At 40.1% G+C, this 15,163-nt stretch overlaps 1 protein-coding gene across 3 annotated transcripts in view; it reads right to left on the bottom strand.

Moving 5' to 3' along the window:
• Positions 1 to 353: 353 nt before the first annotated feature.
• mctp2a (multiple C2 domains, transmembrane 2a) overlaps positions 354 to 15,163 on the bottom strand; it is a 45,871-nt gene continuing 31,061 nt past the window's right edge. For all 3 annotated transcript variants that reach the window (XM_008412368.1, XM_008412370.1, XM_008412369.1), the window contains exons 18-23: positions 12,784 to 12,903; positions 10,997 to 11,038; positions 5,517 to 5,626; positions 5,181 to 5,290; positions 4,035 to 4,132; positions 354 to 1,182 (exon numbers count right to left, since the gene is read on the bottom strand). In XM_008412368.1, the coding sequence (XP_008410590.1) occupies positions 1,123 to 1,182; positions 4,035 to 4,132; positions 5,181 to 5,290; positions 5,517 to 5,626; positions 10,997 to 11,038; positions 12,784 to 12,903 (540 nt within the window). In that variant the 3' untranslated portion in view covers positions 354 to 1,122. The remainder of the gene's footprint in view (positions 1,183 to 4,034; positions 4,133 to 5,180; positions 5,291 to 5,516; positions 5,627 to 10,996; positions 11,039 to 12,783; positions 12,904 to 15,163) is intronic.

The following is a 15,163-nucleotide window of genomic DNA, read 5'->3' as shown; positions in this document are numbered from 1 at the left end:
GTATGAGTAACCATTAGACCAGGCCAGGTGATTTTAGTGGAAATATAAAGCACTAAGTGCTGAGGATGGAGAGAGAGAGTACTCTCTGTGAGATGAGCTCTTTCTCTCTCATCTGGACCCTGTTATTGTGAGAAGGCAACAAAGCGATGCATTAGGAACCACACTGGAGCCACACGGCTTTGATGTGAGCTCGGTAACCAAGGCACAGCGGTGGTCGGTGTGTGAGCTCAGTTTCAATGGCTGTGTTGTGTAATCAGATGTGTTTACCGTGTATTCACGTAAAGAAGTGGTGTAATCCATCCACGTTGGGATGGAGCTATTGGAGGAAAAAAGAACACAAGAAAAACAAAAGCTCAATTTGATCAAGATTCTTTATTCAAACTCTCCATTTGACAGTGTAAACATGTTACTTTCATATAAAGTTAACATAAATCATCAGAGAAACTCAAGTGCAGGTAACTAGAATTAATACATTCAGAACATAAATACATGTTTGTTTCCAAGATAGAGTGAGGAAAAGTGGCACCATTAAATTATACACGGAAAAACCATACCACAGATTGCACTATAAAATTCAGTATTCTTTCCTGAAATAAAACTGATTTTCTGTGAATGTAAAATATAGTATTTCATTACATTAAACTGGTGAAGAATAAAAAAATAAAAACATGGCAGTCACTTGTTAAAGTTATATTGTCTTGAGGCAAGTTTTTTAGTTACACCAAAATAAGAAGAAAACCAAGCCAACCCTGATGTCTTTCATTCCTGTTCTAAATTATTTTCAAAGATGAAGCTTGAGCCTTGCAGAGCTCCCTTTTTCTTTACCTCCAAGCTTGTGATTGACAGCACCATGTGCTGCCCTCATAGCTGCTGCAGTTCACAGCCCCTGTCAGGGGGGTGGCAAACACACAAGGCAGAGAGCGGCTGGCTGCCCCTCAGCAGCAGGGGGCAGCGTTGGGGTGGTGTGGCCGGGTATGCGGGGTCATGGGTTCAGCTGGCACTGGAGCATTGTTGTCAGGTGGACTGCAAGGTAACGCAGTTAAAAAAAAAAAAAAAAGAAAAAAGGAAAAGAGACGAACAGAGACAGGAAGACCAGCCTTTCATCCAGCATGTCCGCTGAGCTTACTTCTTCTTGCGTGGCTGGTTCTGTCCAGTGGGTGCTCTCAGCACACTGTACTGCACCTGTAAAAACAAACAGGAGTTTGGTCAGAGGCAGGTAATCCGAGCTCAGTGGAGCGCACGGTAATGGCTCCCCTGAGGAGAGCTGGTGCAGAGCAAAGCGAGGCAAGCTCGCCTGTAATGAATCATTTTTTAAACACAGGAGCAGAGGGGATTAATCACAGGGAGGAAGGATTTGAGAAGTCAAGGGTTCTATACCAGTGTACCCCCCCCTTTTCTCACTCTGCACCAGAATCCCAATATTAGAAACAGCCTTCAACTGTTGAGATGACCTGCCAGACCAGTGAGGGAAGGGAAACCTGCATAATCACACTTGGTAGGTTATGTCTACTAAGGAAAACTTTGTTCATGGTTGCCGTTGATTCTGATGAAAAGTTGCCAGCTGTCTACATCCAACTTTCTTCAAGACTTTGTAAGTCTCTGCAGTTTCTTTCTCGGGCTAAAGTCAGGGGTGCAGGTCATTTAGGGTCTCTGGTTTTGGTTTTGCCAGGTTAACATGGAGCTGCCTTCTACAGGGCCCACTGCATAATCCTCACCGTCATGCATTGGTCAGACATTTTTCCTTAGGACTTGGACTTTTGCTTATTTCCCCAAAGATTATTGAATTATAAAGATACTTTATTGCAAATGTGATGTAGCCTTTGGGTTATTTCTGCTCAGAAATGGTTTTGACCTTTGAACACTCCCATACATGTCAGGCCTTTATGTGAACCATGAAATTGAAGCAAAAATGTGGTAAGTCACAGCTAACAGTTACAAAAGGAAATAACTATATATTTATCAATGGCCAGTTTAATATGAATAGCTAACTTTTTCCAGTTAAAATAAATCAGCATAAAAAAAATAATTTTTTTTTTTTTCATTTTTCAGGTTTTCTTTCTTTCTGATACAGTACCATCAGTAAGTATATTGCACCAGCCAAATGATCCATGGAGCAAAAGAGCCGCCACTAATCAAAACAGGGTGCGAGACAACATCTTCAATAATGTAGCATACATAAAACTTAATTGATAGCTTTCTCAGATTTCAGCATGTGCACAATTATCTACTTAATTCCTCACAAAATTAAAAATACCAAATAATCAAAGCTTATGTGAAAAGCCTGGCCTACAGGTTCAAAACAGGAGAAGGTTGGGATGAAGAGTCAATGATTGGGTACAGAATACGTTTACAAGTTGGTAAAAGACTGAATTGACCCCAAATGATTTTTTTCTCCTCTCTTTCTGCTACTGACATATGTAGAATTAGAATTAATATCAAGTTTCACTCATTAGATCACCTACTTTAGTATGTACCATACTATTTTTCCTTAACTTTTGACACCGGAAAAGTAAGCATCGTTTTCCTTGTCCTAATTGCAACCACAATCCAAAGAAGACAAATCATATTGTTTAACAGGAAAAAGAGGCCATTAGGAATTTGAAAACCAGCTTTTGAAGTTCACTTTCCGAGCTCAAACAATACAGTGAATCTGTTAAAATAAAAAAAGGTAAGAACTCTATGCTAATTAGCCGCTCTCCATTATTAGAACGAGAGATGGAATGTGGGAACAAAGTGACTGCCTCCTGCATCAGCACATGAAACTGTCCTCAGAACTGACAGATGCTTCTTATTTCCAGACAGACACGGCATTGTCAGAAGTCCCCGTTTGAGGTACACTTTGTAGATGTGCAAAGGCACTAATTGCCAAGTCACATTTGCAAGAAAGACAGGAGTCAATTTTCCATCTTTTTGCCGTTTTGTGTCCACACCTATCTGAAGATTGAAGTTCTAAGTCAACAAAAACAAAAAAAAAAAAGTGGTGTATTGTTTGGTTCTCCTGTGTATATGATGTTAAGATTATTTTTCACAGGACGTAATGAAACACACGCATGATGAATCTTAAGGGTGCTTTGTTTTTTATGATTGGAGCCATTTTCAAGATGTAGTTTCTCTTTTAAACCGGGCTAAAAAGTATTGTTTCCATGGGATTTGAAAGCGAGTCATTTTCAAAGCTCAAACGCCACATCCCAACGGGGGAAGAGGACATACAAAGGATTCCGAATCAAAATGCATTCGCCACCTTGTTTTGCCAACTCAGTCAGCCAAATCTCAAACAACACAGGCTTCCTCCAACATTACAGAGGAGTCAGCGCCGGCTTGCTGCAGGAGGACATCAAGGGTGCAGCTGAGAAACAGAGCAAGGTGAGAGTGCCTTGCCAGATTCAGACTGTCAGGATTTCTTGCTCTGGTGAGCTACCTGCGAGATGAAGGCATTGTGTTGGCACTTCATTTCCTGCCTGCGGAAAATCCTCAGTCAGTGGACGGCAAGCAGCCTCGGCGACACTTATAACAAACCTGACAGCTCTTCTTGGATCTGAGATGTAAATGCAAATGACATATCAGCCGTGGCTAATATGTAATCACATATGGCACCCAGCAAGACGACCGGGGCTCACGAATATATTAATTGACTCCACCACCCTGAAGTGACTGAGGCCACGTCAGAGTTTCTGGGCTGACACAACAGTCGGAGTTGTCAAGAACTGCCTCTGCCTGCCTGCGCTCGGCCAATCGCCGGGTTTTGCGCTGCTTCAATCAAACGCGCAAAATTGCTAATAACGGACGAGGCTGCAGCCAGATAGCCGAGGAGAGAGATCTGAGCGCCTCCTCGTTCAGGCACGGCGGTGACTGAGGATGGGGAGTTGCACACTGAGGAATAATTGGGCCAGAGCTGCTTAAAGGCGAGAGTCCATTAATAATCAAACAAAGCCAGAGGATATATTTCTGCAACACTTGGGAATTGCGGTACAGCAAATAATGCAGACATCTTCAGGGAATTCCATCCCTATCTGTATGTAAAATTGGACCCTTACCTTCTGAATATCAGAAGGCACCCTCTGGAGGAAATCCAGTATTTCATTACTGTCAATACAATATGGGCTGCGCAGTTTCTTGGTAAATTTGTTAATGCCTGTGAAAGTAAGCACAAATAAACACATTAATAAATAAAGGTGTCATAACAAGCAGTGTTGTTTCACATAGTTATACCGTCTAGGGTTTTAATAATTATTTTCTAAGATGCTGATCTGTTTCAAATCAATGAAATTAAATGCAGATGAAAACAACAAAACACGTCATCAATAAAAATTGGACTTGCACAAACTTAGCAACTTGTCTTGTGTTTTTGCTACAATCTCCTAACTTCTTGTGTATCTATATTTGGTTTGCAGATGGCTGCAGAGAGGAGAATATCTCCAGGGCCTTGTAATGGGACCATTATATTCACAGTTCAGTTCTGTGAACACCTTAGCATGCAGACAAAGAACCTAAGGACTTAAATATGTGCAAGTAACTTGAAAGACTTGCCTTGCAACCACAGAGATGGGGGTTAACTGGGGAGGCAGAGGAGAGTCTCAGATTGTGAGTTTTTGTGTTTGATATGTTTGTTTTTTTTGGTATTGATTGTGTTGAAGGCAATACGTGGAAGTACTGTGGTTGTGGGCTTATACAGCTGGAGGAGGAGAGCCTGGTGAGGGCAGTGTTACTGCCTGACCACTGAGACAACAGTGTGTTGCTGTATGACTACAGCAGATAATGAGAGGCTAGACTAGGAGCTTACAGACTGCCCAAGGACATCATGTATTATATACGGCTTGCTCTTCTCTGCCTTGGCTTTGTTTTCACACAAACCCTTGGTCATGCCTCTGCTGGGCTTTGCTGCATCAGCCCACACTGAGAAGAGCGAACCTCAGCGACTGTCTGATCTCTGTGCATCTGCAGAGGTGTAGACATGGCAGAGTTCCTAAATTACGGCACTTCTTAAATCAGACATTTCCAGTTGGAAGCAAGCAGAAAAAGTTAATCTGGGTAAATTTAAAATCTTCTTAGGATGCAATGATTGCAATATTGAATTGATCCACTTTTCCTGTATATTATTATTTTGTTATTAAACTGTGTGATTTCTAAAAAAATTAATAAATAAAATAAAAGCAAAAACAAATCACAAAAAATCAACTTACCCCATACCAGAATAATATACCGTAGTGGGATTAAATACAACAGTGATGCAGTCACAAACAGCACCAGGCAAGCCAAGAACGACATGAAGGGCACGGACCAATTGAAGATGCTGTAAAAGAAATGTTCCGTTTTCATTAATTGTAAGCCGTAATCATCAAGGTGAATAGAACTAAACATTTGAAATCTACCACTTTGTACATAATGAATACACGAGTTGGAGCTTTACGTATCTGATTTTAATTACTGAAATAAATTAATGTTTCTTCTATAATGTTCTAATTTATTCAGGTGAACATGAATCATCAAAGAAATTGCTCCGTATATGTGGCCATTACTTCTTGACTCGCTCCCCGATGTTGGCGATTTCCTCCAAAACATTCTGGACCACCAGCACCACTTCCTGCACCATGTGTATTTTATCCATCAAACCCTTTTTTCCAGGTTCCTAAAAAATGACAGGAAAAAAAAAGAAATGCACAGACACTGGTGAGGTGCATTGCATGTCAAATGTTGGACAGAGTAGACAAAGACCAGCTTAGCCCTGCCATTGCCATCATGTGTAATTTATCTATTGAATGGCCCATAATGAGCAAACACTGTACATCTTTAGACTATGTTTTTGAAGATGAGACAGACTAGGCGCTCAGGAGCTGTTATCCTGGATGGGATGAAAGATTTCAGCTTTTGTTAGCTGTGCACAATGGAGCTGTTGCACAAGTGCAGCACAATCAGGACTCCAGGGTAAGATGAAAAGTACACAAAATGGCCATCTGCAATCAGGCAGACTAGATGACCAAGGCAAGGACAGCAGGGGCCTCACAACTTCGGAGCGTTTTCATTCCAGCAGCCTGCACAGGCGCAAGATGGAACATGTTTTAACAAATACGTCAGGTCTGCCTATCTAACCTAAGCCAACATTCCCTCAGCGTGAGAAAAAACACTCCAGCCTGCTTTGTGCAGTTAGATATACACTTATTTTCCTTTAAGAATGTTTTATGCGCATGAGCATATTTTTCTTTAAAAGCACTGATAAAACAAATATTTTGAATCAGTAATTTTTTTTAGGGTCTTTGTCCAAATGAAATAAACACAATCACATCAAGCTGGGAAATAACGACAGCTATGAAGCCTTCCAGGGCAGAGGAGTGTGAGATAACACGAGGAACACAAGCTAAAGAGAGCTGAGAAACCTCACATCAAAAGGAGGAAATAATGACAAGAATGATGACAGGGAGAAGAGTGGGAGAGGAAGAGTGAGAGGGGAGGGATGAGAGTGCTGGGGAGGGCGCTCTAATGGACCCTAACAGGAGGCTTGAGGATGTCTATGTTTGTGTTACAAGTCAGCTGAAGCCGCAGCCTGTGTGCACTGACAGGGCCCAGACAGAATGCCTTTATCAGAGCTTCACGAGGCAGCCCCTGGGAACGCACTGTCTGCCAGCACTGAGATTCCCCACTGCTGGGCCCACTCTGCTCCACGAACGGTGCAGGAAGAGAGCAATTCCCACACTAGCGGAACCTCCCCCGCTGGGCTCTGATCTGGACAGACAGTAAAGCCGCAGCGCTGTCCAAAAAAGGAAAAAACATCACAACTATGTTTTCTTCCAGATTAACATCTACTGGTCTCATCGTGTTGAAATACAGACTGTGTTTCTGCATCATCTTGATCTGCTCTCTGCTCTGTATCGAGAGGTAAAGTTGTTATCTCAGCTCTTCTGCAAGGCTGAAAAATATTGTTAGTCTGACGTACCTGATGCACCCCAAAAAATATTTGTGATCCTCGTGTGAATTACAAATACAATACTTTAATTAAAGGCAATTTAACTGGCATCATATGAAAATGAAATCACTATGGCACAGCTGCAAAGCTACCAAAACTTGGCTTTCTATTTAAACTTGCAGGCCAGGAAAGGAGAGTATTAATCAGCAGAGCAGCCAAGATGCTCATGATAACTATTGAGGAACTGCAAAGATCCATAGCTAAGCCAGGAGAAGCTGTTGACTTGACAACTATTAATCTTTACTGTCTACATATCTGGCCTTTGCTAAAGAGTGAAAGCCATTGTCACAAAAGCCACAACAATGCTTCTAGATTTACAAACATGGTGAAGACAAACCATAAAATAAAGGGAAAATAAACTATGTGACTGTCTTCTCCCACATCACGATTAAACTCCACTGAGCTACCCTCAGTTCAAAGTGCTCAAGTTTGTGGTGATAGTGTGACAAAATATGGAAAGGTTCAAGGTGTAAAAACACCTTTTTAAGGCATTCTTAAATCCAGAGATTTAAGAAATGCTAATTATTCTCTAATTATAGAAGAAGAAAAAAACAAGCAAGTAGCTCTACTTTGAAACATGCATTCATCAGCACCTGCGTTAAGATTCCCCAAACCAAGTACTGCTTTAGCAACCAAAAATGTAAGTCCTTCCTACATTGATCGTTAAATGATATTCTTTGTTCCTTCATTTCTTTAAGGCATGTTACTGAGTTCAGAACCAAACAAAAAATACATAAGAGATCTTCCGCTTAAATAGAAAAGGATGAGTAAACTGGGGACGGACTAAATAAGCTCGAAATTTCCCCTGATTAAAAAACCTGAGCGAAATCACATTCTCATTTCAGATAAATTGTAAAAGCTTCCTTTTAAGGTGCAGTAATGGAGAACCAATTTGATCTCCTGCAGAAAGGTAAACACAGTCCTGCAGACATGTGTGCCGTTATCAAAGGCAGGAAATAAAAGCTCATTTAGCATAATTTTAATTAGAATGAACTATGCCAAATTTGAATTCTCAGACTGAATATTTATCTTGTGACTCTTTCAGATGAAAATACGAGTTTGTGTAAATGAAAAACACCTGTGTTCAGAGTGATTTATCTCCTGGAGCTAAAATAAACCAAAGCATTTATGCTGCAGTAAGGCTTTAGCGTGTTGCTGCTCCCACGACGCACGCCGCAGATTATGGGCAGCGTGTCTCACGACTGCGTTCAAGGAGACAAGAGCGGTGACAGTAGGGTATTCGGTGAGAGACGCAACCCCGAAGCCCAGACTGGCACCCCCCATGGCCACAATCCCAGCCCTCGTCCACCCCCTTAACTTCCACAGGCAAAGCTCTGAGAAGGACTCAAACTCAGACCAGCACCGGCAGCCGGAGGGCGACAAAAAGGGGTCATTTCATCTCCTCTGCTAATTTCAGCTGGATATCTATGGACTTGTTTTGGTTCTCTGTTTCTTTATGTTATGATTAAATATCGTCTATCTGCTCAATTTATACCCGAGGCCAAAGGGAAGTCACTTTGCCCACACATAATCTGTAAGCTGTCTCCTTCCCTGAGGACAGATTTGTTCACAGGCAGAAAATCTGCTCTGCATTATTCTGTTGTAACGCCGCCGTGGCTTTCGTCTCTCTTTAACGTCATGCCTTCACAAGCTTACTGCTCCAGCAGAGGTTTACATATTTCCTTCCTCAAGGGGGGGTAGAAACATATTTGAGTGGTAACCATAACCTTTTCAGAGGGAAAAACCTTTATTCATATGCTGGAGGAGAAACTAGGAAAGGAATGCAAAGCTTTGAAGTCATCAAATTTAACGCTGATCACTCTTTAACCCCAAATATTTTTTAAGAAGACTTTGATAGGCCGTGTAAAGCTACACTGTTTGATCACTCTGAATGATATCACGTTCAAGTGACAGCAGGACCATAACAAGAATTTCAAATAAGCCACTTTAAATTAAAGCTGACAGCTTAAAACAAACATGGGTGAGTGCTTAATTAGTAAATGAAAGAAGATATTTCATTTCCAGGAAGTGTGAAAGGGCTTAGGAGGCTCATGGAAAAGCTTTCAAAAAGCTTAAGAGGCAAGGGTTGAGTTTGCAAACATGTGACACAAGGAGACCCATGAAGCAAACACACTGCCATTTCTTACATGTGAAAAAGAAACAAATCCTCTATTATGCACTGAAGTTTCAAGGTATGTGGAAGCATGATATTAAATTCTGTGAATCAAGGTAATCCTTGCCTATTTAGTATTCATAAAACCCTGCATTTCCTTGTCCCTGCTGTTTGCTCAAGCACCGGTTTTCCTTTTGCAGATAGAAAGTGTGGCTTTACACCACACAGACATATCACGCAAGTTTCATCTACAAATTAGCTCATTCCTTTCAGACAGGATTTGGTGGATATGCCTTTGTTTTTTTTCCCTCTTTTTAAAGGAATCTGGCTCTTCTGTAGCCTCTGGTCATCTGCAGTAGAATATATTGAGCGCATTATGGATATGAATCCTGGGCCTAGACACACAGAACAAGGGGTCAACGCTTGGAGGCTCAGTGTTAGTTCCACACTTCATTGCCATAAAACAATAATGTGAATTCCTGTTAACTCCCCCCACCCCCATTCTTTAGCAAAAACAGCGGGATGAGTATAATTGAATGTTGTGTGCTGTGGGAAGTATAATTTTCAGGCTACTTAAAGATTTCCTGTTTTGTTTTTCAAGAGACACTAGAGAGTTGGAGTCAAAATCAAGAGGGGCAAAGTATTAGTCACTGTTGGTTTCCCATTTTGGTTAAAATGTCCTGTAAAAACTTGCTAGAATAACTTACTTGTATACAGAGCCAACCTTTGCTGGAAATACTGAGTCCAATTCTTTTAAGTTATGTCTCTACCACCTTTTCATAGTCTGAAACCATTATAAGTCTTACAAGTGGCTCTTAATTGTATTATGTTTGGACTTTTTAATTTACTTTATATAATTAATTGAGCACACTTTTTGATAACTAGGATCAATTAAAATGTATGTGTGACTGAACTGAAATTATTTTTTTTGTAAAGATGACATTTGTTGTGAACTGGCTCAATATAAATAAACTGAATTGAATTTACTTTGACTGGGTCACATGAATATCCTTTGATCTAAACCATGTCATTGTATGTATGGCTGCATCTTTAGGGTCGATTCCCTGCTATGAGGTGAACATCTGCACCAGAGCACCTGCTTAGTTGTGCAGGTTTGCTGTACTTCCTACAAAACGTGCTGCAAACGGGTCTGCAGCTTTTATTTCGACAGTAGCTTTCTTTTTGCCTCCATTCTATAAAGGTCAGTTTTGAAGTGCGCGATTAATAACTGTTCTGTTAGCCGACTCTCCAACCTAAGGTGTGGATCTCTGCAACTCCTCCATAGCACTTGGGTGCTTCCCTAAATAATACTCACCTTGGCATGCTTCCTTATTGTGTAATCCTTTCCCTTTGCCAGATGTTAGATTGGACAAAACTTGAAACATTGTTTTACAACCTAACTTCACCACAACCTGCCGACTGGGTTCCCTGATGTGATCCTGTTGGTTCCCTAATGCTTTCCAATAAACTTCTGAGATTTCCTCAGAACAGCTGGATTTACATTGAGTATAAATAACACACAAGTGGATCCATTTGGCCATTTGGGTTACATCTACCTCAGTGCAACTGGAGTTTATTTGGGGGTATCAGAGTGCAAATGTTGTATGTAAATGCTGCAATACACTTAAGGTCCATTTGGAAAACCATGCATCACTTCCTTCCATTTCACAATTTTGAGCAACTTTGTGTCAGTCCATCATATACAATTCTGACCAACTTAAGGGTCACCACAGTCATGCTCTCGTTATCATGTGCTTGAGTTTACATTGATGTTCATTAAGATCTATTGTGTATATTTTCTTTCAAAATCTTTTGGTAATAAGTTAAGTAATTTTTTCCAAAATTGTATCCATAGTGGAGATACCCATGTGAGAAAATTCAACCAAATACATTTGAAAATTTTAGAGTTAGATAAGAAGCGCTACCTTTTCGTCTTCCTCTTCGTCATCACCCATGGCCATGTTCACCTACGAGAAAATAAAGGGTATGGGGTGATTTCCAACGAATGAGACATGTGGGCACTGGAGCATTTTTAACAAACACCTAGTAATGAAATTTTCTTTGAGCACATTCACCCCTATTGGGAGAGGCTTGTTTCCATAGAGACTGCATCACAGGGGTGACCTCACACAAAAGGAAAGGTGAAGAAGGGCCTTCCTCGCAAGAGCAATGTCACACCAAAAGCAATCTCTTTTCTCCACAACATAGGCACACAGAAAAACAGAAAGACGAAAGAGAGGAAGAAAAAAAACATTTAATTTAGATGTTGTTGCCTAGATCACTTTATATCAAGTCATCCCCAACCCTGCTGTGCTGCACACTGTGACATTGCCCCGGTGCAGAGCGGTGACATTGCTGGCCGTAGGGTCTAAGTGGGGTGACAGAGTCTCAGAGCTGGATATGAGGGTGAGTCTGGACATTTCCCAGAGACGGCATCTCATCCAGCAGTCACAGTGAGTGGGCCATGGGTTTGACTTTGGGGGTGTGGGAGTGGGCTTGGCCCATGTCTGGTTGTGAAGAAGGCCTACAAGATGGTGAAATTGAGGCCAGTCAGTAGTGTGAACAGCATTAAATTCTATCGGCATGTGTAGAGAAAGTATCATTCCCAAAATACTAGGAGGTGAAAGAGCTATGCTAATAAAAGGGGAGGCCTGCATTAGTAGATGTAAAGATTAACAAAGACTCTTACAGTAACATCAAAGTGATTTATTGCTCCTTTTTTGTACACTATAAAAAAGGACACCTATAGATGGATTCAAACGTCCTGGTAACCTGCAGAACGGCCATGCCTCAGCAACAGTCAGCTTTTTCATCATCTCTTGGTCATCCAGCTTTTTCATACAATAGTGCAAAACTGTTAAATTCACTACTGACCGAGTTTAAGAGAGTATTCAAATTTAAAATGTTCTCCAATATGACAACACGATCAATCTCTCGTTAGCTTTAGCATTGAGGCAGATGATAATTAGCCAAAGTGTGCTGTTACTACTGTCCTTTGACATTGGGATGGAAGGGGGTAGACAGGAGGTCATTATTTACACCCAAAATTACATGAAATAAAAAACATTGCAGTGGTGCTTTTTCCTTTTGAGTAAATACCGTACTGAAGCCTGAAGCAGGCTAGTATATTGTTTTTTTTAAGTACTTCAATCTAATGCTAACCCCCAAAAATCTGATGGTTTCCCCCTCTTTACTAGATAAATTGCTATATAAATCTCTTAGTAAGATTGAAGTTGCAGACTTTGCCATTACAGTTATGTCTGGCACAGTCCCTGTTACCTATTGCTGCCTAAGTGCAGTAGGGTCAGTATTCAGTCCATTATAACTGTCTCGAGATCACTTTTTTTTCTTTAGCACTGTTTTTATTTAGTTCTTAACACATATTTACTTCAGACATGTCAATAAATCTGTCATAAACTAACATCTACAACACCATTCTTCTAAAAAGTTCACTATTCCAGTTTATTCTTTCATAGTTCCTTAAGATGAAGGAACTAGAACTGAAATGTAATTAAAGTTTGCTTCACTCTAAAATGTAGACTATTTGTTGACAACCATTCATTTGTCTTAATGGCACAATGTCACTCCAGATTTAGCAGGAAGATCAACGTAATGTATATGCTGGATGCAGTCTGAATAATGTATGGAGTTGTTATGCAGTGGAAAAACAAGCGTCTATATGGTTACATACTGAAGATTCATCATCACTCACCAGGTCTTGGTTGGAGCTGGCCATTTCCCTGGAGAGCTGGATGTAGTTCCAGCCGATGAGCAGCAGCAGGAAGAGGGGAAGCATGAAGAGCTCCCAATGCCACACAGTCACCAGGAAGATCTGAGGAGAAAGGAGATGACAGTTTAAAGCAAAGCACATCATGCTGCACAACACTCACCAAGCTTTCAACAAAACCTGTTCCCCCCAAAAAATACATAATAATATGCAACTGATATAACCACATTCTAAATCTCATGAAGAGCATTACAGGACTCTAAACCCTCTGAGATTTATCGCCAGTGGCAACAGATTTTACTCTTGGTTGTCTGAAAGTAAGAGGCATTCAACTTTTTAATATCTTGAAATCCTATTTGCTGTAGCACGGAGCTGGCAGCGTGCCCTACTGCTGGAAAGAAAGTACGACATGGATAGGCACGATGCTGTCATTTTAACTTGAACATCAAATCCTCTTAGATTCAGAGGCAGTGATACTCTCTGACAAAGCGCATATGGCAACTGGGGAAGCATGTGCAACCATTACCCCCTCCGTGGCAATGATACTGAGAAAAGTCAAGACCCCTGGTAGAAATAAGATGCCTCACGCTGAATGAGTAATCCTTTATAATTCTGTAAAAGGAGTGGTGCTAAGCACATTGCACAACACCCACTGCATTTCACAGCAGAGCGCTAATTGGACGGCTGCATTTAAACCCATTTACTGACAGCCTAATGAGTCTGTCTCCAACTGAAGCGATCAGGAATGTGTGAGGGGGGCATCACACTAGCAGGTTGACGGGGATGAACTAAAAAAGTCCCCCACAGCAAGGCAAATCTTAAAAGCTATTATAGTGCGAAGAAGTGCCAACACCTCCAACATATGGTCAACTTTATTTACCAGGCATTTTCCTTCTGAGTTTCTCATACATTTAATATAATCATCACATCTTTTGCAAGAATTGGTCACTAAACTTCCCTGAGTTAGACAAGTTATGATTTTATTGAAGATGCCCAGAATCATTAGATATTCAACTTGACCAACTAAACCTGTGGGTGGCACTTAAAAATCCAGTTATATTTTCCCAAACAATAGTTGCAGCATAGGTAATCAGCGTAAAAAACAACAAACAAAAAAAAAAAAACAAAGAAATCAAATTTCTTCCAATCTATCAAAGGTATAAAAGAGTAAGCTAAAGCTAATTTGATCTACTGATGGTATGTCTTTGGTGAGAAGGTTATTACTGTAGCCTTTAGTAATGAAAGGGTGAAGCTAATTCAGCTCAAAAGATAAGACAATTTAAGAGATTGTGACGATAAGATAAAATGAAAAGTTATTTCCATTTTTTTGAGCTCACCAAACAAAAATTGTATTTCCAAGGACCTGCTCTCACCGTTCAGTCCAGATTTGATTTCTCCAAGTTCTACATTTGTAAAGGAAGATGTATTCCAACCTGCTCCTCAAGACAAGGGAAAGTCAACCTAATAATTTCAAAGATCATCAAGTTTTATAACATTTCTGATCGGCATAGAAATGACCAGTTGTGGGCCGTCCAGCCTATTTAACTTTTAAACAATTAATCAAATGCATTTTCTTCTTTAAAAAAAACTGAAACAGTTGCATTAAGTAAATGCAACTGTTTTTGCATTTCTACTTCTAGAAGGACAAGTCAACATATAAAATTGTGTGAGGTAGTGTTTCATAGTTGAGTTGTGATTGTGAACTAGAAAGAGGAGGAAGCAAAATTACAGTCAACTTCAGCATCATTAGCCAGCCGCAGAGTGCAACCATATTTCCTTAAAGCACTTACAAGTGATTTAGGTCACTTAGCCATGGCTCATGTTATGTTGTCACGCAAACAACTGAAAAGTGGTGGGGCTTCTTTTAATGCCATTTAGCCTAAGTAAGTCGTGCCAACTGGAGTCTAATGAAAAACACAAGGCATTCATTAAAAGTAAGAGGTTTAATTGTTGTTCACTTTGCAGCTCAGTAACAAACATACTAAGGTTTTCTATAAAAATACCAATTTGAAGTATAGCTAAAAGCACCATTTAATATTAAAGTTTTAACAGTTCTGATATCTAGGCATAATTTTGCTTTGTCTCATAGCAATAAAATGAACAACTTTACACTTGTTAATGATACATCAGCTTTACTTTTCTTACTTATAAAATTTTTCATGTGTGCAATTTATTTTTAAATTAAATCCTGTAGGAAACTTGTGATTAAGGTGAACTGTTTTTTAATTTAATCTTTTTTTCTTGTTAGATTTAATTTTTACTTTTAAAGCTCGTCTTAAAACCCATCTATTTTACTTGGCTTTCAACCTCAGCGAGATCTAGTTTTAAATTGTATGTTTGTTTTTAAACTGCAAGTTTGTATTTT

This window comes from Poecilia reticulata, linkage group LG6 (assembly GCF_000633615.1).
Source record: "Poecilia reticulata strain Guanapo linkage group LG6, Guppy_female_1.0+MT, whole genome shotgun sequence".
Lineage (NCBI taxonomy): Eukaryota > Metazoa > Chordata > Actinopteri > Cyprinodontiformes > Poeciliidae > Poecilia > Poecilia reticulata.
Note: the sequence above shows the minus strand (reverse complement) of the source record. Positions and strands in the feature narration are given on the sequence as shown.